The 25506-nt window shown below is 40.7% G+C and overlaps 1 protein-coding gene across 1 annotated transcript in view; it reads right to left on the bottom strand.

The window, feature by feature from the left end:
• Positions 1 to 83: 83 nt before the first annotated feature.
• CLSTN1 (calsyntenin 1) overlaps positions 84 to 25506 on the bottom strand; it is a 57508-nt gene continuing 32085 nt past the window's right edge. The window contains exons 3-19 of the mRNA XM_065421474.1: positions 25008 to 25037; positions 23642 to 23837; positions 19594 to 19802; positions 18257 to 18406; positions 17967 to 18152; positions 15182 to 15430; positions 13821 to 13942; positions 12533 to 12695; positions 10456 to 10506; positions 8627 to 8784; positions 7454 to 7602; positions 5569 to 5795; positions 4939 to 5109; positions 4606 to 4751; positions 2775 to 2910; positions 1572 to 1756; positions 84 to 275 (exon numbers count right to left, since the gene is read on the bottom strand). Coding sequence (XP_065277546.1) covers positions 84 to 275; positions 1572 to 1756; positions 2775 to 2910; positions 4606 to 4751; positions 4939 to 5109; positions 5569 to 5795; positions 7454 to 7602; positions 8627 to 8784; positions 10456 to 10506; positions 12533 to 12695; positions 13821 to 13942; positions 15182 to 15430; positions 17967 to 18152; positions 18257 to 18406; positions 19594 to 19802; positions 23642 to 23837; positions 25008 to 25037 — 2720 coding nt within the window. The remainder of the gene's footprint in view (positions 276 to 1571; positions 1757 to 2774; positions 2911 to 4605; positions 4752 to 4938; positions 5110 to 5568; positions 5796 to 7453; positions 7603 to 8626; positions 8785 to 10455; positions 10507 to 12532; positions 12696 to 13820; positions 13943 to 15181; positions 15431 to 17966; positions 18153 to 18256; positions 18407 to 19593; positions 19803 to 23641; positions 23838 to 25007; positions 25038 to 25506) is intronic.

The following is a 25506-nucleotide window of genomic DNA, read 5'->3' as shown; positions in this document are numbered from 1 at the left end:
ACCATGGATCCTTGGGAACAATGGAGAGGATTACAGTGAAGTCTTCTAGAGCAGAAACAAAAAAACAAAGGGAACAGCTGGAATCAATAGCTGAGTGTAGAGTCATCCCATTCCAGCTGTTGCTGTCTGTTAACATTCTGTTGGTCCTCTTCCTGCTCCCCTTCCTCTTCCTCACTGCTTTCAGACTCTGCACTAGTGATATCATCTTCTTCCTCTCCATCTTCGCTTTCTTCTTCCTCTTCCTCCTCCTCACTGCTGTGCTGGTCTTCATAGGTCTGTCAGACACAAATTAGCTGACACAAATTGATTTTTCTAGCTGCCGACATGCTCCCATCCGTTTATATGCTACATTCACTGGGAGTTGTGGATGCTCAACACTCAGCTGGCTATTAGCAAAAGTAAAGTGGCTCTGAAGTAGTTCTGTGATTTCAGAAAGTTACCAGCCAGTCTTGTCACTCTTTAGTATAACTACATTCCCAAAGGTCATCCATCGCTTTAAAGAGGGTACTATTGAAATAGGATCCTTTGGTGTGAACTCAGCAGCAGCATTAGTGATTTAAAGTGTCCCTGCTCCTCCCACGCCCCCCCCCCCCTTTTTAATATTAAAGTATCAGAAGTTAACTGAAGTAGAAATGATCCTGATCCAAAAACTAACTGCATCAAACCAGGTGGACAGCAAGAATAACTTAATGGAAAAAGCTGATGTGGTGTTGGTTTATTGTAAGGAATATACTGAAGGAGCCAGTGTTACACCTTTATTTACAGCCTGGCATAGAACACACAGGTACTTTTTGAGCAGTTTATAGCCATCAAGCCACATCCCACAACAGATCACAAGAAACGTCCACTCAACCTGTGGAACTCTTTGCCAGAGGATGGTGTGAAGGCCAAGACTATAACAGGGTTCAAAAAAGAACTAGATAAATTCATGGAGGATAGGTCCATCAATGGCGTCCCTAGCCTCTGTTTGCCAGAAGCTGGGGATGGATCACTTGATGATTACCTGCTCTGTTCATTTCCTCTGGGGCACCTGGCATTGGCCACTGTTGGAGGACAGGATACTGGGCTAAATGGACCTTCGGTCTGACCCAGTATGGCCATTCTTATGTTCTCTTTCTGAGGAATGGATTCAAATTTTCCTGTGGCATTCATTAAACTTGTTGTGCCAGTACCCCCTTTCCAGATCTATCCTGCTCTGACAGCCATGCATGTTTGACAGATTGGAAAGCAATATTTGTAGAAAAGGACTAAGGGTTCTGTCTACACCGCAAGAGAAGGTGTGATTATATTACTAGTGGGCATACCCAGGCTAGTTTTAATCTAGCTAGCACAGGTAACAGTGGTAGTGTGGACGTGGTGGCACAGGCTTCAGCACAGACTAGCAACAGAGTTACATACCAATGTCCCCAGCAGGCTTTTTGTTCAGATTACTAGGCTGTGCTGAAGCCTGTGCCACCACATCTACACTGCTACATGTGCTTGCTAGCTTAAAGCTAGCCTGAGTATGCCCACCAGTAATACAATCACTCCTTCAATTGCAATGTAAACATACCGTGGGACGCAAGCCTTACCTCCATAGGATTCACAGTAATGGTCAAGGCCGAGTCATCCCAATCCATCTCATTTTCCTTTCCAGTATCCTGGTCACGCACTGTTCTCTGGTGCGCAGCTCGGATTCGGAACACACCCAGAATAATCATGAAAACCAGGAAACTGACACACACGACAATGACAACAGTAGCAGTACTTGGAACAACTGTGACAAGAAAGAGGGAGTTTAAGAATAATCATACTAATACACAGTACTTACAGGTTTTTCCGAATATTAACCCCAATATTACAGATGAGTAAACTGAGGCAAATGTATCCACAATCACAGAATAAGCCAGTAGGAAAGCAAGGACAAAAACTTAGAAGTTCCTGGCTCCGTCCTCTGGTCAGACTGCTAAACTAGTAAGTTTCGGTGGCACAGTCCAGTGGGCTGGATTCACACCTTGCTCAGGTAAGAAGTGAGAAGAGTTTAGTGCTATCAATCTAGTCTGATGAATGTTCACAAAATAAATGCAGTTTCACTAGGGTTGGCAGCATCTGCTCAGGAGCCAGAGGCATACCAGTACTTACAGGGCTAGAACCAAACTGCATTGGCAGAACAGAATCAGGCCTATTATGCTCAAACTGGTGCTTTTATATAGATACTGAAATGAGTCAAACAAGGACTATGAGGAATTTGCATCAATCTGAAAGAAGATCAGCCACCAATTAAAAAAAACTTACTACGAAGGCTCCTTTCTTCAAAGCCTATTGCTTTCCTCCCACATGCACCACTGGAACATTAAATAGTTCACACCAAGTTAAAACATAGTGGAGGAATGGCAGATTTCCTCAACAGAATAAAAGGTCATACTGTTCATGAGAAATCCATTCAACGTTCCTCAGACCCCTTTAATCAAGGTCCTTATACAGCACCCACTGCAGTGCTCTGTATCCCAAAATTACCAAGTCAGGAAGGGCTGGACTTTGTATCTGTCATTAGATTGGCATTTTCTAGATCTCTAGCAGGCTGTTCCTCCCGAGTGGAGAACAGAATGGGACTTCGTATTTTAGAGAGCATTAAAGTTAATAGCTGCGTAGATTACTAGTTTAATTTGCTGGCTGTTTCTGGAAAGGCACCCCAAGAAACTCCAACCCTCTGCAGCAAGAAGCCACCTAGTTGAGCCCCCAGTTTAAAATAAAAAAAAAAAATCAACTGGAGTTAAGTGACTGACAGTCCTTACCTGAAAAGGGGTGGGGATTAGCTAGGTTGTGACCAGAGAGGTCAACAAATGTATGATGCACTGGATGAACAAACTGTGGTTGCATAGCTATATGATTTGCATGTTCAACTGGATTAGCTGTATGGATAACATTCACCTGAAAACAAAAAGGAAAAAATAATTTAGGGAAAAAAGGCAGCTTGTTTATGCACTTGGTTCAAGTAGATGGGATTCAGTTCCTGTGTGTCAGTATCTATCCCCCTCACAACAAAACAACAGCCACCACTGATCTGTCATGGGCCCAATTTTATATTTCAATAGTCATTTCAAGCAGCAGTTCCTGATATGCTAGGGCTGGTCTATACAAACTTATGTTTCCTAAAACTGATTTGGTTAGCATGGTGTAAGTCTGTATGTGGACATCCTTATTTCAGAATAAAAAGAATGAAGTCAATTTGTTATCAACTGCAGCTAAATTGATGTTCGCCACTTTCATTCTGAAATAAGTGACCACACAGACTTTTACTGAAATAACTAAGCCATTTTTCCATCCACATCTTTTGTTATTTTGATGCAACTGTGTAGGATCACCTTCAGTTAACAGCAATGGGTAAACAGGAGGTCACAGACAAAACACAGAGACTCAGGTTCTTTGGAACTCCAGAGACCATTTTTCAAAAAGTTTAACAGAGGTTCTGATGAGATGGTTCATTAAGTTAGGCTCAGCTACAAGTTTAGCACATTTCATGTTTCGGTGAGCTTCCCTTTCCTCCCCACCAATGCACTGCTAAGTGTATCCTCCTCTGTAACGGGGAGTAGTGACAGACAGATGTGGTGCATGGCCAGCTGCACAATAGGAAGAGGGGAAATTTAGTAAACGACAAGGAAGCATTTCCAGTTTGCTAAAGTGTGGAGATCCTGGATCAAAGTTGACAGTACTTCCTCAGGAAGCACAGCCACGTTAGCCACGCATGCAATTTCTGCTCCTCGATGGGGAAAGGGAAGTGGGGGATGGTTATCAAATAGTGGCAAGTCAGACTTCACTTCACCATCCTCGCATAAGCTGCGCTTTTAAAAATCAGCCTATGAAATTCAAGTTTACAATGGAAAGATGTACAGATATGCAACAATGGCTCTCAATGCAACAATAACTTCATGTTGCAGCAAATATCAAGATTTATCATCACTCAGAGGACCTACTGATGAATTTTGGTGTATATTTACACTGCGGGTTAGTTAACATCAACAGCAGGACTCATTAATTCATATTCTTCTATAGATACTGTGTGGTTTTAGCTATATTATTCCCTTCCTTCCCCATGTAAATATGCAGGGCAATAATAATTTTTATTTCAAGTAGTTCCTCCTGTCACTCAGGATTAGTCTTCCTGGTAATCTCTGTGTCATGCAAGCAAGACAGTAGTAAGCCCCATTGCAAGAAAAAACAGAATCATTTACAGAATCACAGTAATTAGAGTTGGAAAAAAGACTTCTCAAGTCCATTTCCTTAGGGCCAATGCAGCACTGTTCCCAATAGTCCATTTTCTAGTGTTCCACCTCCCCATCCAGCCTCTTCCCCACTCACTCCCCTTAACTGCATTCCACATACTAGGATACACATAGGTCCCAACTCCATATGATCTGGTCTGTGCATCACTCAGAGTTGGAATCAGTGAAGGCAACTTTTGGATTGACAACCCATTAAAACAGCCTAACACACCCTAGTCTGCTCTGATGACATAATATTTAGAAGGCAGAGATCCAAACCAGTTACTGATCAATTTCTTGAAGCATTAACTTTCATCTATGTAGGCTCTGACAACTTTCAAAGGGATGAGATTAGCTCACCTACCTCCACTTTAAATTCATTGCTGACATAGCGACCATTAAGCTCAGAACAGACCAACTTGAACTTTCGGTCAAACAGAGAGACAGTGTGCCAGTTTCTGTAGCGTATCAAGTGCAAAACCTCCTCATAGCTGGCCATAGTATCAACACCTAGGAGGATTAAAAAAACCCAGTTACTTGTCAGAACTATAAACTGTTTGGGGGTTTTGGGGTGGGGGGAAGGAGAAAGTTTTCATTCAGTTAAATATTTCACTTATTAAGCACACAAATACACAGTTCCTGTTCTCATTTGCCTCAAACCCTTCCCAGCACAAGGCCAAAGGTGGCAACCCCTTACCTGTGATGATCATGCCAAGGTTGGAGCTGCTCATCTCAATGCCCTTCTGCTGTAACTGTGTCATGTCAACCTCCAGGCTTTCTTGCTCCTGATTTAGCTCCTCTCCTAGCACTGTGACTTCACATGTATCCAAGTTGTGCATGATCTCCTCCGATACCAAAGATTCTTGGACTGAAGGAGGACATGGAAGCCAAAGAAATAAGCAAAAAGGCCAAAGGCAAAAGTGGAAGGAGCTGTACTGTGTCGTAAGCAGCTATAATTCTTCCCTTCTGACTACATACAATGATTTGGCCATGAAGAATGATCTAGGTGTGAGATTGAATTCCCATTTAAGAAACCACACCCAAAAAGCATTCTCTCCCTTGGAGAAGAAACAGTCTAAGACTATTCTCACTTCTGACTGAAGTTCTGCAGGCCCAGGGGAAAAACAGCATGCCCACTACCTCACCCAGCCCTACCTTACCCACTCTCTTCCTGCTAAATCAAAAAGACAGTATCATAAAAAATTTGACACCCACCCCTTCCATTCTGTGCTACAGTAGGGATATCCACACAGGGCCATCCCCCACTGCAGAGAACTTGGGGGAGGGGCACAGATTCCACAACTGGGTTAATAATCAAGTTTGTTACCTGTAGGATCCTCATCTCCATCTCCCTCTGGTTCCACCTCCCGAGTGATGGTGCTGATTATGCGAAGCTCAGGGAAGAGAGAAACTCCCTCTGGACTCTCAAACTCTGAAGCAGAACGGGCAAAATGATTGATGCCACTCAAGCTGATCTTGGGTTCCTCAGGCTGCAAGACCATTATATACCCATCCACAAAGGGAATGGCAATGCAGGCTTCTTCATTGAAACACCTACAAAAGATACACAGGCTGTTTGTTTAACTGTGCAAGACAGGCTTAAAGGAGAGGCAGTTATGCATCGCAGTGGCAATTAAATAGTTAAAATACGGTGAACATTTCAATCATGAATTAAATCCTATATAAATAAGCTCTGTCTCGGACCCAAGGGTCCTATAATTCATCCAACAACTGTGTTGGAAATGTAGATCACCACTACCACCCCCTCAAAGGGAACAACGTTAAAATGAATTTTTGCTCATGGAGAACATTTTGTCCCATTTTCTGGGCTATGACTAACATCCACAGATTATGCCAATAGGTAAGGCTGCAATACTGGATAAGTCCTCACAGTGCACACTTACAATGATCACAACCAAGATTGCCCAACTAGAAAAAATAAAATCAAACCGGACATGAAGGAAATAACTAACCTCAAATAAATAGAGTAGAAATATAAATAGGACTGGAAATGATGGGTCACATGCCTACTAACATGGCCCAGAGAACTCTGGTCATTCAAGTGGCCAAATGATGCTTTTTTGTTTCATGAAAATATAGATGGATTTAGATGCCTAACTACATAATGGTTCATAATTCACAGTTCCATATGCTTCTGATGCAAAACTAGGAGAAACTTTGTTTGTGAAGATCTTTTAAACTGGAGCATTCCAAGTTTTATTTTAGGATACTGAGTACGTTCAAACCCAAAACTTGGGTAGGAAGCCAGGAAAATGCACACCCAATGAGAAACATCACATGAACTACTGTAAAGCAACAATGCCAGCTCTGACAAGAGCTCTGTTTAAGTGTCCAAACAGCATAGCAGTTCCTTTTAACAAACCATCTCATACAGATGCTTATAGACAGCCACTAGCTGAATCAATGGCCTATAGATTACCGGCGTACTCGGAAATATTATGCATTCTTGTCCCCATGGAAAGTCCTGAAGAATGACAGAATACATCCAAAATAGCTTCTTCTTTTTTTTTTAAATAAAGTTACCATTTTCCAGCCTGACTTTGGTCACCCCTCTCTGATCAGTGTCTTCAAAGTCATCTGAAACCAGTCTGGAGAAGTTCTGACGGCAATGCTAACAAATATGCAATAGCTCAAGGCACTTAAGGCTGCTGTTCACAGCAAAAAGATTCTGTGCCAAAACACTATTCCAGAAGCTTCATTTGACTTAAGCAGGAATTGCAGGTGCCTAACACCTCTTTAAAAAAAAAAAAAAAAAAAGTCAGACCACTTGTTCAGGTGCCTAGATGCAGATGTAGGCACTTAAATTTGAACACTTTGGCCATAATCAGCATCAAATATTTTACTTTACATCTAGAACAACATTTATTGATCCCTGAATCAGATCCCCCAAAAATGTTACAATACCCACTAATATCTAATCAACAGTCCCAAGAAACAGATCAGGATTTTTATGTAACAGAACAAATTTGGTATTGGTAACTGTTCTAAGGGCTGATTCAAAGCCCACTGAAATCACTGGGAAGATTCCCTTTCACCTCAGTACTCAAGGCTCATGATCAGAGCCTTCAAAAGTAAAGGTCTGCATTAGTGACCATGTCAATGGCACTGCACTAAAGAATTTTGTTTTAGTTTATTTATCCAAGCCCCCAATATCCTTATGTATAGATGCATTTTTCTGCACTAGGACATACTTGACATTGCTGGTGATTTTGAGCCTCCGGATTCCAGGTGTTGGGAACTGGCGGGAATTCAGGTAGGAAATGTGCTGCATGGCTTTGTCAAACCTGTCAATATCATCCCCTTCCAAGGTCAACGTTGACTGGCTGGGATTCACATTAATCTGAAACCATTCCAAAGAGCAGAAGAAAAATGAAAAAAGAGATCCAAGTACCAATGTGCTAGAATAATTAAACCGAAAAGCTCAGCGCTGCTTAAGCTATTAAGCATGGAGATAATTAGCATTTGTATTCAAAGCAGAATGAATCATTATTCACTGGCTTTACAACTCAGTTTAACTTCCCCAATTAGCCTAAAAGTTTAAGTCAAACATTTACAGTATTTCATTATCCAAGAAAAATTCCAGGAATTTGGCACAATGTTGACACTCTAGTCATCTGAAAGAGATATAGCTAACAAGTCAGGAAAACTTAGCCTTGTTCTCACAGGCCTTGCTATTGAAATAAAATACCTACTCATAAATGAGACCTATTATGTTAAGTTGTTTTGTTAGGCTCCATAAATGTAAAGTGCTTATGCATCCGTTTGCATTCTCAAAGGCCACTGAAGGCCAAGCCTACACTAGAAACTTTTGCTGGTTTAGTAATATCACTAGGGGTGTGATTTTTTTTAAAACTGCATCTCTATACCACTAACAGTCTTAGTGAAAGGCAGCTGTACTGGCACAAAAACGCTTTAGCCGGTATAGCTTATTTCATTTGAGGAACTGGCATAAGATATACTGGGGAAAAACACTCTTGCTTTTATAAGCTGCATCTACAATATAGCTATATTGGCAAATCTTTACCAGGTCAAGTACTTGCTTTCTTAAGGCTAATCGACACTAGAAAGTTAGGTTGACCTAGATACATCACTCAGAGGTATGAAAAATTCACAGCCCAGAGCAATGTTGTTAAGTGAATCTAAGCCCCAGTGTAGACAGTGCTAGGTCAACAGAAGAATTCTTCCATTGACCTGGTGACCAAACCTTTGGGAGAGGTGGATTTACTACACCACCAGAAGAACCCTTCTATACTACAGCAGTGGTGCTGCAGAGCTGTAGCTGTGCTGCTGTAGCATTTCTAGTATAGACAAACCCTTAGTAAATCACAGCACATGCATTTCACTTCATCCATATGCAAATTTACCTTCATGCCTTTGCCAATGCCATCAGCAATTTGCAAATCTAATCCTTCCTTGCAGGTATAGAGGCAGTCTATCACCTTCTTGTTCTCCAGTTTACCAGACCGGATCATTAATCCAGCCAGATTGCCTCGGAAAAACTGAGCCATGTGGAGTTCGCCACCTTTATAAAGAGGGAGGAAAAAACTTTATAGACCTTAGACCTTTTCTTTTTATCATCAATTGTGCTTTATTTTACCATGATGTATTCACATGCAGGTTAGTTTATATCCATTCCGGGTGTTAAACTTGTGATCATGTTCAAGCACAATGAAAGAATTAAACAGTTCATCATGCATATGGCCCTCAAAACAGACATGTATGGCCATCCTGAACTGTGAAGCGGAGGCTAGTGTTTCCATCACAAATGTTACTTTTGCCTATACAGCGAGGTGGTGTACTTAAAGAAGACCAAAGATAGAGCTAATGAGCTCTTTGATGAGACTTTAACCCTAGTGCTGAAATGATATCTCCTATTTGACATTAACTCTAGAAAACGAGGAGACGCCTATCAGGATAGGAGAAAGTGCAACAAAGTACAATTTATGCCAAACCAAGAACCTGAAGTGCTGCAAACATTTTAAACCAGAAGGGATGGTTATGATGATCCAGTCTGCCTGACACAGAGCACAGAATTTCACTTAGTAACTCTTATTTCAAGTTCATCATTGATTGAGGTAGAGTGCAATTTCAGAAAGATATCTTAGGCCTGGTCCCCACTAACCCCCCCACTTTGGACTAAGGTACGCAAATTCAGCTACGTTATTAACGTAGCTGAATTCGAAGTACCTTAGTCCGAACTTACCGCGGGTCCAGACGCGGCAGGGAAGCTCCCCCGTCGATGCCGCGTACTCCTCTCGCCGAGCTGGAGTACCGGTGTTGACGGCGAGCACTTCCGGGATCGATCCGGGATCGATTTATCGCGTCTAAAGCAGACGCGATAAATTGATCCCAGAACATCGATTGCCTGCCGCCGGACCCTCCGGTAAGTGTAGACGTACCCTAAGTGATAGAAAAATCCACTGCAGCCCTCAGTAAGTGGTTCCAATATTTTCCCTCATTTAAAAAATGTTGCACCTCACATCCAGCCTGAATTTGTCTAGCTCCAACTTCCAGCCCTTGGATCTTGTTATGCTTTTGTTTGCCAAGTTAAAAGTAAGCTATCAGAAATCTTCTCATGTATGTACTTCTACAGCATTCAAAGCAGTTCCAGACCTTACATGAACAGTAAGTACCTAAATGTAGTCTCTTAGAAATATGTAGTAAATTAAATCTCAAACCAAGACATGAAACCCAGAGAACCGCTGAAACTATGTAGAAAAATAAAACATTGCAGTGTCAGCCAAATGGGAAGAAAAACTGGTATTTATTTCTGTTGGCTCCAACTGGCATTTTTACAGACTACTGATCAAGTGAGTACCCACTAGGAATTCTAGGTGTTATCAAGACACATTGTCCTTTGGGTTACATATAAGATCTATGCAATGATATTTGAATAAAACTGGATGAAAAAAGTGTAGCTAATACTTTGCATTAATGGCTCATATTACACCACTTCACTGCAATCACAATGGTTTCAAGTTTGTACATGGATGTGCACTTATATGCAATAAAAATAAAATCAGGAGGTGAAGCATTGGAAATAATAGTACAATGAAGAAACAGCCCGGAAGCAGATTATGTGGGGGGCATCAGTGGCCAAAACGCAATGCCTGCATTTCATGCTATATGTGAGATGAAGCAATGTCTTGGCTTAAAAATGAAATAAAAAAGTAGCGGAAAATACTCCAGCAACCTGCAGATGTCTCAGGCACAGTTTCATTGTCATTTTCATTTCCTGTATATTCTGTAGAAAAGCAAGACAAAGAATAGGGACAATGGGGAAGGGACCAAGTAATGAGGGACTTGTAAGTAACCTTTGTTATCACTCACACACACACACGTACGTTTCACCAAGCATATTCTGCTTATATCCCAATCAGCTCTTCACAACTGGTATGAATTTAATCAGTTTTAGCCTTGGACACACAGTTGGATTTTCTTATATAAACCATTGCCAAACCCAGCAGCTAGAATACTTCATGTTCCCATCTTCACAGGTATGATGGGGAGATTAAAGTCTATGTTAACAGATCTCCTAAGGAAAAAAGTATTATGGACAGATCAAAAGGAGCCATTACTGACCAATAATTCAGACCAAATTAATAATACTGCATATATTAATAGGCCAATTTTTGAAATGGCAGCTTTTTAAAAAAAGAGTGGGAGAATAAAAATGTTAAAGAGGATTTAGAAAGCATAACTTTAAGGAGGAAAAAGTATTAAAGTCTTCTTTATATATAAATCAATTTATTTAAAGTTTGGTAAAGCAAACAATATTGCTCTCAGGTCAAGACCTTAAGCATTAGTTTCACTCTTGGCATAAATTCTTCTTTGACTGAGTTATAATCCTCTTAAAATAAGGTTTTCAATAGAATTCCCTGACAGACCCACAAGTCCGCAACCCCAAAGTTTTAGCATCCCCATTTCAAGTCCATTACTGGCAATGGCCAGGATGGAAGCAGGAAGGAATGAAAGGATTATATAGTGGTGCTAATACACATCACTATAGGGAACCTCCATGTGGAGGCCAAAGGAACACAAATATTTACAAGTAAAAATGATTGGGCTTGTGTCAGGATACAAGAGCCTATATCGAAGCCTTGGGGCATTCCTGATATTTAGCTGGCATATTTCTGGTTTCCCCGGCACACTTCAGCTCTCTGGAAGCTAGTTACCGCTCCACTTGCTGCTGCACTATAGCAAAACAAAAGGGATAATCTGAAAGCCATCTATATAGCAATAAATGAAGTGAACTGGAACCTCGCTAATGATTGGGAGACTGGTTGCAAGTTAATTAATTTTGCAAATTAGCAAGTATTAAAAAGGTAATGGGCCCCTCAAAATACGTAATGCTTATTCTGACCCCTGGACTGTCATTTTATCTTTCCAAGGCCTCAAATCTCAGAGAAAGGAGAGGCACCATAAGACTCTCCTTATTGCATGCTCTATGAATGTCCTATGTACTGTATGCAGATGCAATAGTTTGATATAAGCTTGAAGACCTATAGTAAAATATCTATGATCCAATATTTGTTCTACTAAAAAAGTATTGTTCTATTAGGTCAAGATTTTCTAGCTAGATCAGCAGTTTTCCAACTTGTAAGTAATTTGATCAGTAAGCAAAATGCACTGAACTGAGCAGCCCACTGCAGTGCCTTGGTAATCTACTTCCAACGCTCCATGTTCAGATGACACCTGCCCCATTTTCTCAAGCTTTTGATGAGTAAGCGTCACCAGTATTATAGGCTGTGAATCAGCATTAAGCAGCCTGTAGAGAATCACAATTTAAGCTTAGTTTGCATATAATAAAACTGCTGCTATTTTCTTCTTTTTATAACCACAAGTGGCAAAATCCTCAAGAGAAAACATTGTTACTTAATTAAATCCTCATATGGAAACATGGCCAAAAATGAGAGCTTGGTTTTTCTAAAGTCTGTTTCAAATTAGGTTAGAAAGCAAAGGTTCTGCCTAGTAATCTTAAGAATAAAATGTACTTTTGTTAGTATTACCAAAAATAAAACTGACTATATTCCCATAATTATTACAGAAATCACTTAAGTGGAACCCTGCCTGGCATTTCTAGATGTAGTTTGGTATTTCATATCCACCTATGGGTGATGAGTACAATGGCATTCCAGAAAAAGTGACTACATTAAAAAAGAAATATGTGATAGTGGGACAGAGGAAAAATCTGTAGGAGATGTAAAAAGCAATCTTCCATTGCCCTGAAGAGAACTAACCATTCATGGAGATGAGAAATTAATTGTTACCTTGCCAACATGCTCCAACTACCAGCTGAGTTTCTATCTTGGAAGGATGTAGTGGGTAATCTTCAGTCACTGGGAAAGGATCATATGAAACTCCATCTACATAGAGCGTCACTGTTGGAAATTCAACATTGAGGACATAATGATGCCATTCTTTGTCACAAACCTGGGAAGAGAACGACAGGTAATGTTTAAAAACAGAGTTCCACCAAAGCAGTCACTGGAGTACATTTAGTACACTGCCATATTAAAACATTATTTGACAAGATTTTCATTCAGTTCTGCTGAAGTATTCTGTCTAATAGTATATAAATATGGCAATTTCCAGGAAAAAATTTTCCCAAGCCAAAATTTGAGATCTTTAATAATGGAAGCTGGTTGCAATTATGGGAATGCTACCAACTCCCTATAAGTATGCACAAGGCCATTTTATAATCACAGCAGCATATGCCAGTATGTGAAGAATGCTAGTATGTTACTAATTGGGTGGTTACATTCCAGCATCAGAAATTCAGATGATCTTACTGCTTAAATAACTGGCAGCAAACAAACAGATCCCCAACATTAGCTGGAAGCAGTTAAAGGAACCTCTATATGAGAGCTATTAGCCACATAAAATTTACTTATTTTGCTCAGATTTATTGGTCCAATAAAATTAAACTCTCTAATGGTAGTCTTCCTGATCATGAGTGCTACCAATATTACACAAATTGCTTGTACCAATTAGCCAGTTTGCTTATCTAATGCCAGCAATGCACATGGTGTCAGGAAAATTTTTCTTCCAGTGTGCAAAAGGATTAAAGAAAAGTTTATCTGTTATCTTATTACATTATTTGACCTACAAAAAAGTCATATGCTCACAAATACTTAATTGCTATAAACACATGGGAATACTTGCAAGTAGAATGGTCATTCATTTTTTATTGTGTTCAATGGAGACAAGTTCCACCAAATCTGGTTCCTATCTTTTAAACACTTTGGCTTTAAGTGAGTAAATTGTTTCTACCACCCTTACTCATACAGTTCAACTCAGTATTCCATAACTAATCCCCATTGACTTCTGTAGGAACACTAAAGAAGCAAGATGTGACTCTACATGAATAAGGATAGCAGAATATGGCCCTGAAACTTTAGAACTATAGAACACAGCTCAGTTTATTTTAGTAAACTGTGGAATGAGGCCTTTGGATTTCCACAAAGACTTAATTTACTATTAAAACTATCACGCTGTTTTAGGCTCCTATGGATACTTAAATTGTAAATTTCTTAACAAGTACCCTTTCATACTAACCTGGTTCAATTTCCAGTGGAATTCAGCAGGTTTGTAAGTTTTTCCCTCTGAAGGATCTTGGCGGAAGAGGAAAACAAGTCGGCAATTGTGTACATAAAGAGAGTAGTGGTGCCGGTTCATATCTGCACAAAAGGTTACATTAATGTTACTCTTTCCCATTGCCCTGTGCCCTAAAACTCTAGAACTGGAAATGATAGTCAAGAATTCACATAACCCTAAACTACATGACTGATATGTAAATGTGCTATTAATACCGTCCTACAGGATAGTAATAAGTAATGAGAGCACAAGACAGATTTAAAAGAAATCAAGCATGCTATAGTTTCAAGGGTTATTACTTGGAACCACTTAAATCCTACTTTTTATACTTAATAAAATCACTTTTGTTTATTGATAAACCCAGAGTAAATGATTAATACCTGGGGGAGCAAGCAGCTGTGACTCTCTCTCTATTAGTGTTATAGAGGGCGGACAATTTATGAGTTTACCCTATATAAGCTTTATACAGAGTAAAACGAATTTATTTGGGGTTTTGATCCCATTGGGAACTGAGTGTCTGGGTGCTGGAGATAAGTGACCTGCTGAGCAGATTTTGGTTAAAGTCTGCAGTCTGGGGGGCATGGACGAGACTTGGGTCTGTGTTGCAGCAAGCTAGCATGTCTGGCTCAACAAGGCAGGGTTCTGGAGTCCCAAGCTGGCAAGGAAAACGGGCTCAGAGGTAAATTCAGCATGTCAGGTGACCGAACGCATCACAAATACCATCTTCAAAATGATGGTGTTTGAAGCATTCACAGAAACTATTCAAAGGATAAAAGCAGCTTCATCATGGAAGGGGTGAAGGGAGAGGGAGAAAGCTATTTTCCCCTAGAAGCAAATATTCCACATTCAATCCTCTTAACAAAACAAAACAAAAAGAGTGAGGATCCATATTGCTAAAGCTACAGCATATAACCTTATGATTATCATGAGGTATCAAGAATGAGGTTCTCTCAAATAACACAATCTAAACAGATTATACTGCCAGATCAATTTGTATATCACAATGGCTAAAATCTCTACAGTATAAAGGAACCTGGATATCAAGTTCCCTTTATCTAACTGAAACTAAATATTCTAAGGGCTTGTCTACACAGGAAAATTGATCAGCAGAACTATAGCTGTATAATTATACTGTTCCAGTTCTATGCCAATATAACTCCCTACCTGGGCATTACTCCAGAATAAAAGTGAGTTTTTCAGTGTAGCTTGTTGCTTCCAAAGTGAATCTAATCTAAAAGAGAGCTTCAGAGCCTTGAGTGACCTGCAACAAATATATCACCAAAACCAAAGAGAGACTGTTTATAACTGAAGTATTTACAAACCTGTCTTGTCTGAATTGCAGAGCATTGTCTCCTTCTCCTTGGTACCAGGCCCATGCCTCATCCACACCGAAATCATAAAGGGCTCTTTTAGATTGACTGTGACAACGCCATCTGGAATCTTGACAGCTTGAGTGCCATTAAATTCAAAGACTTGGTCACTGTCATGGCCATTATCGGTAGGAAGTCCTACTGTCCAGTTAGCAGTGCTACTTGGAGGGGGAAGCAGCTCAGCTGTGCCAGAGGAAACACCTACAATAGAAGTATATTACTAAAAACACCCAGAAGGAAACTAAGAATTGGTGTCAAACCAAATTGTTTTTTGTTTGTTTGTTTTGATTGCTAACCTTTCCGCATTAGCTGTAAGGATCCTGTATTAGTGTCATGCACCAAGCAATTTTAAATTTAATTGCAATGTAGTTAAACATTGTCAGGCCTAACAGCTCTGAATTACTTGTTCCAGCCATTTAACCTCTTCGTAGACATCCAATCTAGCAAACAATGTTTGCTCTCTAGGCTTTGCCTACCTAGAGCCTCCTTGTTGCTGTTTACGCCAGGAGTCATAATATCACACATTAATGGCATTTTACTTCCTGAATTCCTGAGTCATGAGGATGACACCACTTTTCTCCTGTTATAACTCTCTACCAGTCTTGAGAGCTTTACTTCTTCTGGTTAAAGAGGGCTGGATGAGATTCCCTTTAGAGCCCAAATCAGTCACAGGAATTGCTGTTTAATCATGCAAAATATCCACTTCCTAAAAGAAGCTCAGCATTCTGTTTACTCAGCACTCCAAATCCAGGGTAACTGATGTCATAGTGAAGCACACCAGACTTCGGCATTGACTAATAGTGCCAGCAGTTCAGGAACTGCCACAATATTAAGTAAAATTCACAAATATGGATGTTATTGGTTAAAGTTTCAGCAGATAATAAGACCGCTGCACACACGTATCCAGCTAAAACCTACATACGAGTCAAGTTCAGCCCTTGAGTAAGCAGAATTGCTCATGTAAAACTTACACCATTATAAAGAAAATAGTCTAAAGAGGAGAGATAAGGGATAGAGAATAAGTTTAAGCCTTGTCTACACTACACAGTTTTGTCAGCAAAAGGCATCTTTTGCCCACAAAACAGATGTACATACTAGAATGCTACTTTTGTCGGCAAAACTCTTGTTTTGCCGACAAAATAAAACCACCTTGACAAGGGACATAGAGCTTTTTGCAGCAAAGTTAAAGCGACATTGGTGTAGACACTGCCATTCATTATGTCGCCATAACTGGCCTCCCCCACTATCCCACAATGCCCACCATGACCGCTCTGCTCACTGTTTCGAACTCCACTGCACTGCATACAGTTACACCGGCATGCGCCCCTCCCTTTTCAAATCTCTGGGAAGTTCTGACAGCTGAGCATGTGGCAGCAAACAGCAAATCATTAACCCAAAATCCTGCTTTCCCTGGGGGAAACAGGAACACAGCAGCAGACAGGCTGCTGCTGGAAGTGGGAGGGAGTGAGGACAACTGCTGTGCAGAGCCAGGGAGGGAGGCGGTGATTAATGGGGATGGGGGAGCTCCCCCTCTCCCTGCCTCAGGACTGATTGCTTCCAGCCACTGTCTGAACTTAAAGAGACAGCATGCTGACACACTCACTCTCCCCCAACACACACAGTATCTCTCATATACACACTCCCCTAACACATGCTAGTTTCTGTTTCTCCCCCACACATACTCTCCCCCCACACTTCCGTTTAAAAGTGGCTGGCAATCTAGTTGGATGCCCATGGAAGATGGGATTGAGAAATCTGCATCAAGTGATGCTATACCTGCCCCATGAGGCATTGCAAACCCTTCCCAAAGCACCCTGCAGCCAGCTGCACAGTGGGATAGCTACCCACAGTGCACTGCTTTCTGTGTCAATGCAAGAGCTGCTAGTTTGGCTGCACTCTGGCGACAAGGAGCATAGTGCGGACATGCAACAGCGGTTTAATTAAAGCGGCATAGCTTTTGTCGACAAAACTGTAATGTAGACATAGCCTCAGTTAACACTTTGGGAAGAGAAGTGCAATTTCCTTCTCACACCCAATAAAAAGACGGTTTGGCAACACAGGCCATTATAAGCATATGGCCAGACTTCCAGAGGTGCTGAGCCACCCACAGCTCTTGGGTGACTTCAACTAGAACTGAAGGTGCTGAGCATCACTGACAGACTGGCCCATAATTTCCATCCTTTCATTTTGCATCAGAGGGGCTCATGAATTTTAATCCTACTAATCATAGCATAGGTGAATGCAAAAGGGTCCTCTAGCCCCTATGCAACAAAACATAGATTTAGCTGGTTTAAATGAAGTCCTTCATTTCAGGCCACATTTTCTCCACTTTATAATCCATCTCTTCATCATGGCCTCTGAAAAGACACCCACATTCATCCTGCATCTTGAAAAATAGACAGTTTTCAATAACGATGCCCATCCACACACACCCAGCCATTCAATTCTGGAGCATTTATCACCAGTGAGAAATTACTGCCCAAAATAGGAGAACAGGGAGGTTGGAAGGGGACAACATAATGATTCTTCTTCCTCTGATGAGATTGAACTTGATGTTTTCAAATAACTGTCAGGCTCACCAAGTATAAGGTCTGCTAGACAAGATTTTGGGGCAACTTTTGTACTGGCATGTTATTAAGTGTGCCCATTCGTTTGATATTCCTTATTCTGACTTGTGAAAAGATTATATTCAAAGGAAGACTTTTACTCAATTTCAAACCAATCAATGCATTCTTACCACAGAGTCTGTGAAGAGATTTCTCAGAGTAAGTATCTCTGTCACAACCTTTCCCAATATGATTAGTCTCTAGTTCCACTGTTGCTTGAATTGAAGTTATGGGTTCATCACAGGTCTCCAAATGTATATTGGGGAATAGAGCCAGAGAACCAGTCCCAGGCTCATATTCTATTCTTTTGCTCCAGCCTGTATAGTCACACAAAGAAATAAGATTAGAGATCTCTGGTGTTTACCAGTGTTTAACTGCAGTAAAGTAATAGCAGCTGGTGAAAGGAGGGGATTGAACTAACCTTGCCAGCCAGGCTTGCATGTAGGCTTAATGCTAATCTTCACCAATACATCCTCAGCAGCTCTTTTCTTGCCACAGTCATATGCAGTCACGGTCAGCTTATATTGGTGCTCCTTGCCATAGTTTAACTTTTCTGTGTTTTTTATATAACCTGGCAATAGTGGAGAGCCAATTAACAGTGAATATATGTTCATCTTTTAGACTCAGCTTCATTAAGTATACTTTTTTCCCCCTCCAGGTGCTAAGACTTGGATAGTCACATGTAATTAAGCTTTAATTAACCCCTCCCTCAATTTATGTGGGTGTAATACCCTAAACAGCAAACCCAATTCTTTAAGATTAAACCCAGAAGATTAACACAAATAAATACAGCAGCAGATGCAGTCTTAGCACTGTCTTTTTACAGCTCATTATGTTAGTGTAAATCTTTTAATAAAACCAAAGATTTAACTGTCTGCAGATAAGGAGCGAGGACTGTAACTTTGTGTGGTCTACACAGTTCAGGGAGCAAGTTAAATTAGTACTTTTCATTGACCCCAGCATCCTCCACTCCATAGTGTAACCTCTCAAGCCCTCTCTCAGTGTCTTAAATAAGGTTTTACGTGGTGTTTGCTGTTCAAGCTTTATAAATTTAAAACCAATCCTAAATACAGAAGAACAGTTATAGAAAGAAAAACATCTTAACAGCTAGTTTAGAACGTGGTATATCTACATTGCTATTTTTAAAAGACAAAACAGCAGGAGACCATAGGCTCTGTACTTCATGGTTAAGATCCCATAAGACCCGAACTTGGAACCAGCTTCTTCAATAAAGCCCACAATTAAACACGATATTTTTAAAAGCTACAGAAGTTTGAAAAAGACTGTCCTTCCTGACCAAAACAGCAAACGCCTTAGAAACTGCTCTCTCTTTGGTCCCTGGGTTCTAAGATGTTCGGGGGGGGGGGGGGGGGGGGAGGGGCACACACACATGACACTTTCCAACAAAATACAATTTCAGCAGCAGCAAACACGCTTGAAGTCACTGCTGTTTGAGTGCAGCACTGAATGTAGACTTGTGGAAGCTAGATATGTTAGAAAGGTGAAATAGCGAGATTGGTACTATCAGTGAAAGACAACCTACTTTATATTATACACAGTTCAAATAGGAATCCAAAATGCTCACAAAAACATGTCTGCTCAGTTACACTGTAGAACTAGATTAGAAAATGGAGTGATTTAAGTAAGTTTGTAATAGAATACTCTGAAGCACTAATTTTATTTTGACATTGACCACATTTGTAACATTATTCTAAAGTACCAAATTAGAACAATTTCTCCCCCCTCCTTGGTTCTTACCATCTTTGTCAATAGCAAAGGGAACATCTGGAGTTACAATTTCATAGGTGCATATCTGGCTGAACTGGGGAGAACAATCTGCATCCACAGCTTCTACTTTCAGGATGTTGTCATATCTCTTCCCCTCAATAACTGTTGCTTTGTAGGACTTCTCTTTAAACACTGGAGCATACTCATTAACATCATTCACCTGAATATGTACTGTTGCTCTGGAGAGGAGACAGAATGGTCAGCTTTTAACACTGGGTGAAATAGGAATGTTACACAGCTGCCATTCAACGAACATAGGAATAGAACCACATTTTACACATTAAGCTCCCCACCAAAATTTAGGCTCAGAGAAGAATAGTAGCCAGTGGTGGAAGAGACTCATTAGCTCAAGTCCACCCCTCTACTAAGGCAGGATACATTTTTCCTTTCTCAGAAGATAAATAAATAATATTTTGTACTTCCATAGCACCTTCCGTCAGAGGATTTCAAAGTTCTTTACACACAAATAAGTTACTCCTGAGGGCATTCTGCATAAAAAAAAAATTAAAATTCTGCACCAAAAAACAACAACAACTCTGAGCACAATATTTTAAAATTCTCCAAAATTCTGCAAATTTTATTTGTCAAATAAATGTGGAGGCTCTAGCATAGCATTGGGGAGCACAGGACACCGGCTGCACAGAGGTGGGAGATCACTGTGCAGCTTCCCCCCTGGGACACGGACTCAGTGGTGAGGCTCAACCCAACCCTGACACAGCGCAAGGACTGGGCCTGCCCCAGAAATACCCCAGGGCCCTGCCCATCTGTGCCAGGTGTGGGCAGGCAGGCTCAGCAAGGCAGGATCCAAGTGTGGATGGGCTTAGTGTGTGGGGGGGAATCCAGGTGTGGGTTGAGAGGGTTCTGTGTGGGGCAATCTGGGTGCAACTGGACTCTGCAGGGGGGTCCATGTGAAGGTAGTTGGGGCTCAGCAGGAGGGGTGTCTTGGTGTGGGGGTGGGGCTCAGTGATGGGGTCCAAATGCTGGGGGAGTGGGGCTCAGTGTGGTGGGGATCCTGACGCAGCTGGTTGGAGCTCAGTATGCTGGGGATCTGAGTGTGGGTGGCTTGTCGAGGTGGTCCAGAAGCAGGGGGAGTGGGGCTCGTTGGGAGGGTCTGGGTATGAGGGGGTCTGGATGCACAGCTGATGGGGGAGCAGCTCCCTGTACAGAGATCCCTCCCCCTGCAGCTGAGGAGCAATGGGTGCAGGAAATGGGGATGGGGAGGACTGCAGAGCTTCCTACAGCCGGGGGAGAAGTCTGGGGGTAGGTCTGACACAGCCTTGGATGCCGTGCAGGGGCAGAGGAAGTCCCATCCTCCCCCACCCAGCCGGGACTAGCAGCTGAGCTAGGTGCAGGGTAGGAGCCACCAGCTGGGTCTTGCCCAGTCCTGCCCCCTTCCCCACAGTGACCTACCTCTCTGTCGGCTGCCCTGAAACATACTGCTGGGGAGGGTCGCATGACCGCTCTTGTGGCTTCCTTTTGCTTCCCCATCAGAAAGTCATTTTTTTGCGGGGAAGCAAAGACATCTGTGGGGGACATACATTCTGTACATGCGCAGTGGTGCAGAATTCCCCCAGGAGTAGTAAGTCCTCAACACCCCTGTGCAATAAGTAAGTTATTGCCATTTTACAGAGGAAAACTGAGGCAAAGAAAGGTTAAAACAAATTAAAATCTGTGGAAAACTGGGAATAAAACCTTAATATCTGATTATTAATTTTGTGCTTCAAACACAGTACTATCCCTTTCTATCATGCACCACCAGATATCAAGCTTATATTACACTTAATTTTTATGTTTTAATTAACAATTTGATATGGAAAACAAATATACAATGACAATCAGAAGTCAGGCTTCAGACTAAAGGCTCAATCAAGAACATTAGACTAGTTTTGTTTCAATAAGAATACACCAAGTTGTGTAAGTCAGCTAAAACACAATTAACTCATTTTTTGGAGGTGGAAGTGAAAGGTCAGAGAATATAAAAGTAGCAGAAAACCCACCTAAAATAGTTTATCATGAGCCAAGTAATCCCAGAAAGACTGGGACCACAGTGCCTTTCCTCTTGCACTTGTCATAGTATATGTGTAAATACAGAATGGAAAAATATGTCAATGAAGAAAACAACAAAGAGCAAAGTGTGAATGATGGAACAAGTGTCAAGAATGTAAAAATACTACAGGGAAACATTTTATTAATGCATCCCTCCTCCAGAAGTAAATATTTCTAATGCTTACCTAAGAAGTGTTTTTTTGTTTGGTTGGGTTTTTTTTTTGTTTTTGTTTTTTTAAAGGGGGCTTATTTTAGCCAATATGGCCAACAAATGCAGTGCAAAGAGACCCACTAGACATTTACATTTTCTTTAATGCAGGATACATTTTCATCAGCAGGAAGAAACTAACTTCATTGCCACACATCAGTTAAGGAGATTCAGGATAGTACATTCTCAATAATTTGTATTAGAGTAACATAATTCAAGACGAAGAGAATGAGCAATACAGAGCTGATAACTAAGAGCCTAGCCACCCACAAAGTGGAAGTGCGGTTTTTGACAAGGGGGTGGGGGGGAAGGCAAGAGGGGGGGGTGTTAAGCAGTCATTAATTGATGCTCTAAAAAGCAAGTATCCCAGTGCTGTTGCTTTCTTACCCATGCACTGGGCTTGCTCTAAACCAGGGGTAGGCAACCTATGGAACGCGTGCCAAAGGCGGCACACGAGCTGATTTTCAGTGGCACTCACACTGCCCGGGTCCTGGCCACCGGTCCGGGGGGCTCTGCATTTTAATTTAATTTTAAATTAAGTTTCGTAAACATTTTAAAAACCTTATTTACTTTACATGCAACAATAGTTTAGTTATATATTATAAACTTATAGAAAGAGATCTTCTAAAAACGTTAAAATGTATTACTGGCACACAAAACCTTACATTAGAGTGAATAAATAAAGACTCGGCACACCATTACTGAAAGGTTGCCGACCCCTGCTCTAAACTGTTGACTTTGCTTGTCTTCCCTTTTGCATCTAGCCAATGTTCCTTTTGATGGGAATTGGCATTTACATTTTGTGTTTGGTCCATCTCCTGGAGCAATGGGGAAAAGTGGCTGGAAATTGCAAGTTCTACTACAAAGTGAACAGCTGCTGTGCAGAGGGAGTCACATGAAGCCACGCTGTACAGAGGATAGAATTCCACCCGGTCTCTGAAGTGGTTTGTAATCTTTCCCTTTTGAGTATTTCTTCAATAGTTGGTTGTATTATCAAATACTCTGTTTACCTAAATACCACTTTTCCTACAGCATCTTTCCGTACAAAAAGGCTTCCCATGCTTGTATACCAGCTGGGATTACTTTCCCTAGGAAAGTAATGATGCCTACTCCGGACCCAATCCTCATCTTGTTTATGCCCTTCTTTCCTGAGCACCACCAGTAGTCTGCCACATGCTGTACAGATGTTTCTTCCAAAGTGCTGTATTATTTTTGAGTGGTTTTTGGAAGCAGATGTTACTATGTGGTTATTTCCTTTCCCTCTACATAAAGAGCAGATTGCTTTGTTACTGTCATTTTAATCTAGAATGAGAGGAATCTTAAACCAGCAATTTGATTTTCTATTCAGGCTGCTTGGAAATTATAGAAACAGGTGTTCCTTTACCCCTCCACAACACTAACACCTATTGGAGAGATTTTCTTTGGACTACTTTCAGCTCAGTTTCCCTCTGAGGGCCTTGACCTCATGGGATTTTAACTGCTTCCCTCAGTATTTCTGCTGCCTAATTTAGCACATTAGTTTCCTGTGGAACTTCCGGAGGTGTCAATATGTCAAAGGACAAATAAGTCACTACACCCTAGAATTTAGGTGTAGCAACTTCAAAGCAGTTCTCGTTTTTGCTTTGACCCACTTGCGTTAATATAATTTTTAAGCCTTCAGAATCACCTGATTTACGTTCATTTCAAATATACAAACTATAGGCCACATCAATCAGAAGACTACTTAAACTGAACTTCCCCTCAGCCACCCACAGATTTACTTACTTGTGGGATTTTTTTGCATTAGTTCCATCTGGTCCCTTTCCACAATCATAGGCCTGGATGGTGAATGTGTAGTCCTTCTGTAGTTCACAATCAAGTTTCTCTTTTGAGCGTATTATTCCCTCACCAGTGGATTTATCCACTACCACAGCATCAAAGGGGACATTTTGCCCATGAATTTTAAATCCACAAATCTCACCTAGAGATTCAAAGCAGCACAGGTTAGAATTTCAGTCAAAAACCTCTCCACGCATTTTCAAATGTAAATGACTCAGTATTTTGCAGCCAGGGATTTGTGAGGGTCTGTGGACAAAGCAAGAGCACTGTGCTTTAAAATGGGTGAGTTCTGGGAACTTTAGTAAAAAAAAGCATACATCTGCCTTCCAAGCAACTTGTTTACTTTGCATCCATTCATGCAGGAATACAAAAGAGAAACGTAGACAGGCATTTCACAGGAGTACTTGAGATAGCTCTAGGGTAAGAGTAGATCTTATGAGAGCATACAGCCAAGGCCACTGGTAATATCTTCTATGCCAAGCTACTGGGAATAGCTGGGCAGCTTGTTTACTTTGACCAAAGCAGAAGGTTAAAATGCACATTTACAAGTTGAGAGGTGAAGAAGCTTCAGGTATAGGTTCAGCACCATAATTACAGAAATTCTGTCAACAGATCAAATGGACAAAGTCTTCCTGTGCAATGTACCTGGCTAAAATTAGGGAATCAAAATAAGCTACTGAATGAGAAAGGTAGAAATACCAACTTTTCAGGCATCCATTTCAACGCTGTCTACTAATATACCAATTATGTTAATCTTGATAGTTATTTCATGTAGAGGGATTTACTAGATATTTCTTTCTAGTCAGACTTTTCTTTCTAACAGACCTGGAAAAAAAACCTACAAAATAAATCACTTTTATTATATCTAAAACTATTTACAAACTGGATTATAAATCAGATCTACGATTACTAGTTAATCATATAGTGAGGAAAGTGTATTGCAGGTTGTGGCTATGTTTTGGCAATTATATTACTTCTTCTCAAAATGTATGGGAGAAACCTAAGATGCCCCAAAAATGTAAGCTACTAGTGAAAGTACTATTTTTTAACCAAAGCTTAACTGCAGTGTTCATATATCCTAAATATAATCCCAAACAGTTCAAATGGATGTCTGATTTAAAGATATTTCTAACCAAGGGTTTGGCTACATAACAATTTCTATCAATATATTTTAAAATAGAAAAAAACTGGGAGAATAAAATGGGGGTAAAAGAGCATGACAGGATCTTCTGTTTAGGTGCTGATTCCCCATTTCATAACCAAAGTTAGTGGGTTAATATTCATAAAAGGGATAGAAAGAACCCTTTATCACCTTCTTTGGTGACTGTCACCTCAAAACTCTCTAAAGGGAGAAAAGATAAACCCAAGTCAGTAATACAGGAAAGACTGAAGAGGGAGCAAATAAGGAAAAAGTCAAAGATGCACACATTACACAGAAAAGCTTTGGACAAAATTGTATGAACAAATTCCAGTGGTCTTAACTGTTACAAATCTAGAGCCTCATTCACTAATATGATTTAACCTCAGCCTTCAGTTTATCATACACTGTGAAATTCTCAGGTTAAATTAATACTTGCCTTCAGATTGTAAAAAGGTTTCATATTCCCTTATTGGGTATTGGTGATAAAACTGGATATTCATGTGTTAAACAGGTAGATACTTAGTGAATTTCTGTGTTTTTGCAGAGGTACCCATCAAGTTTAATTCTCACTGAACTTAGTGTCTACTAGTCTCTCTATTTAAAGAATAGATCTTGAATAGGGATTTTTTTGGCTTTTTAAAATTTTACTTAAGGTTATTATCCCCACTTC

This window comes from Emys orbicularis, chromosome 22 (assembly GCF_028017835.1).
Source record: "Emys orbicularis isolate rEmyOrb1 chromosome 22, rEmyOrb1.hap1, whole genome shotgun sequence".
Taxonomy (NCBI): Eukaryota; Metazoa; Chordata; order Testudines; family Emydidae; genus Emys; species Emys orbicularis.
The sequence above is the reverse complement of the archived record's forward strand: the minus strand, read 5'-3'. Positions and strand labels throughout refer to the sequence as shown.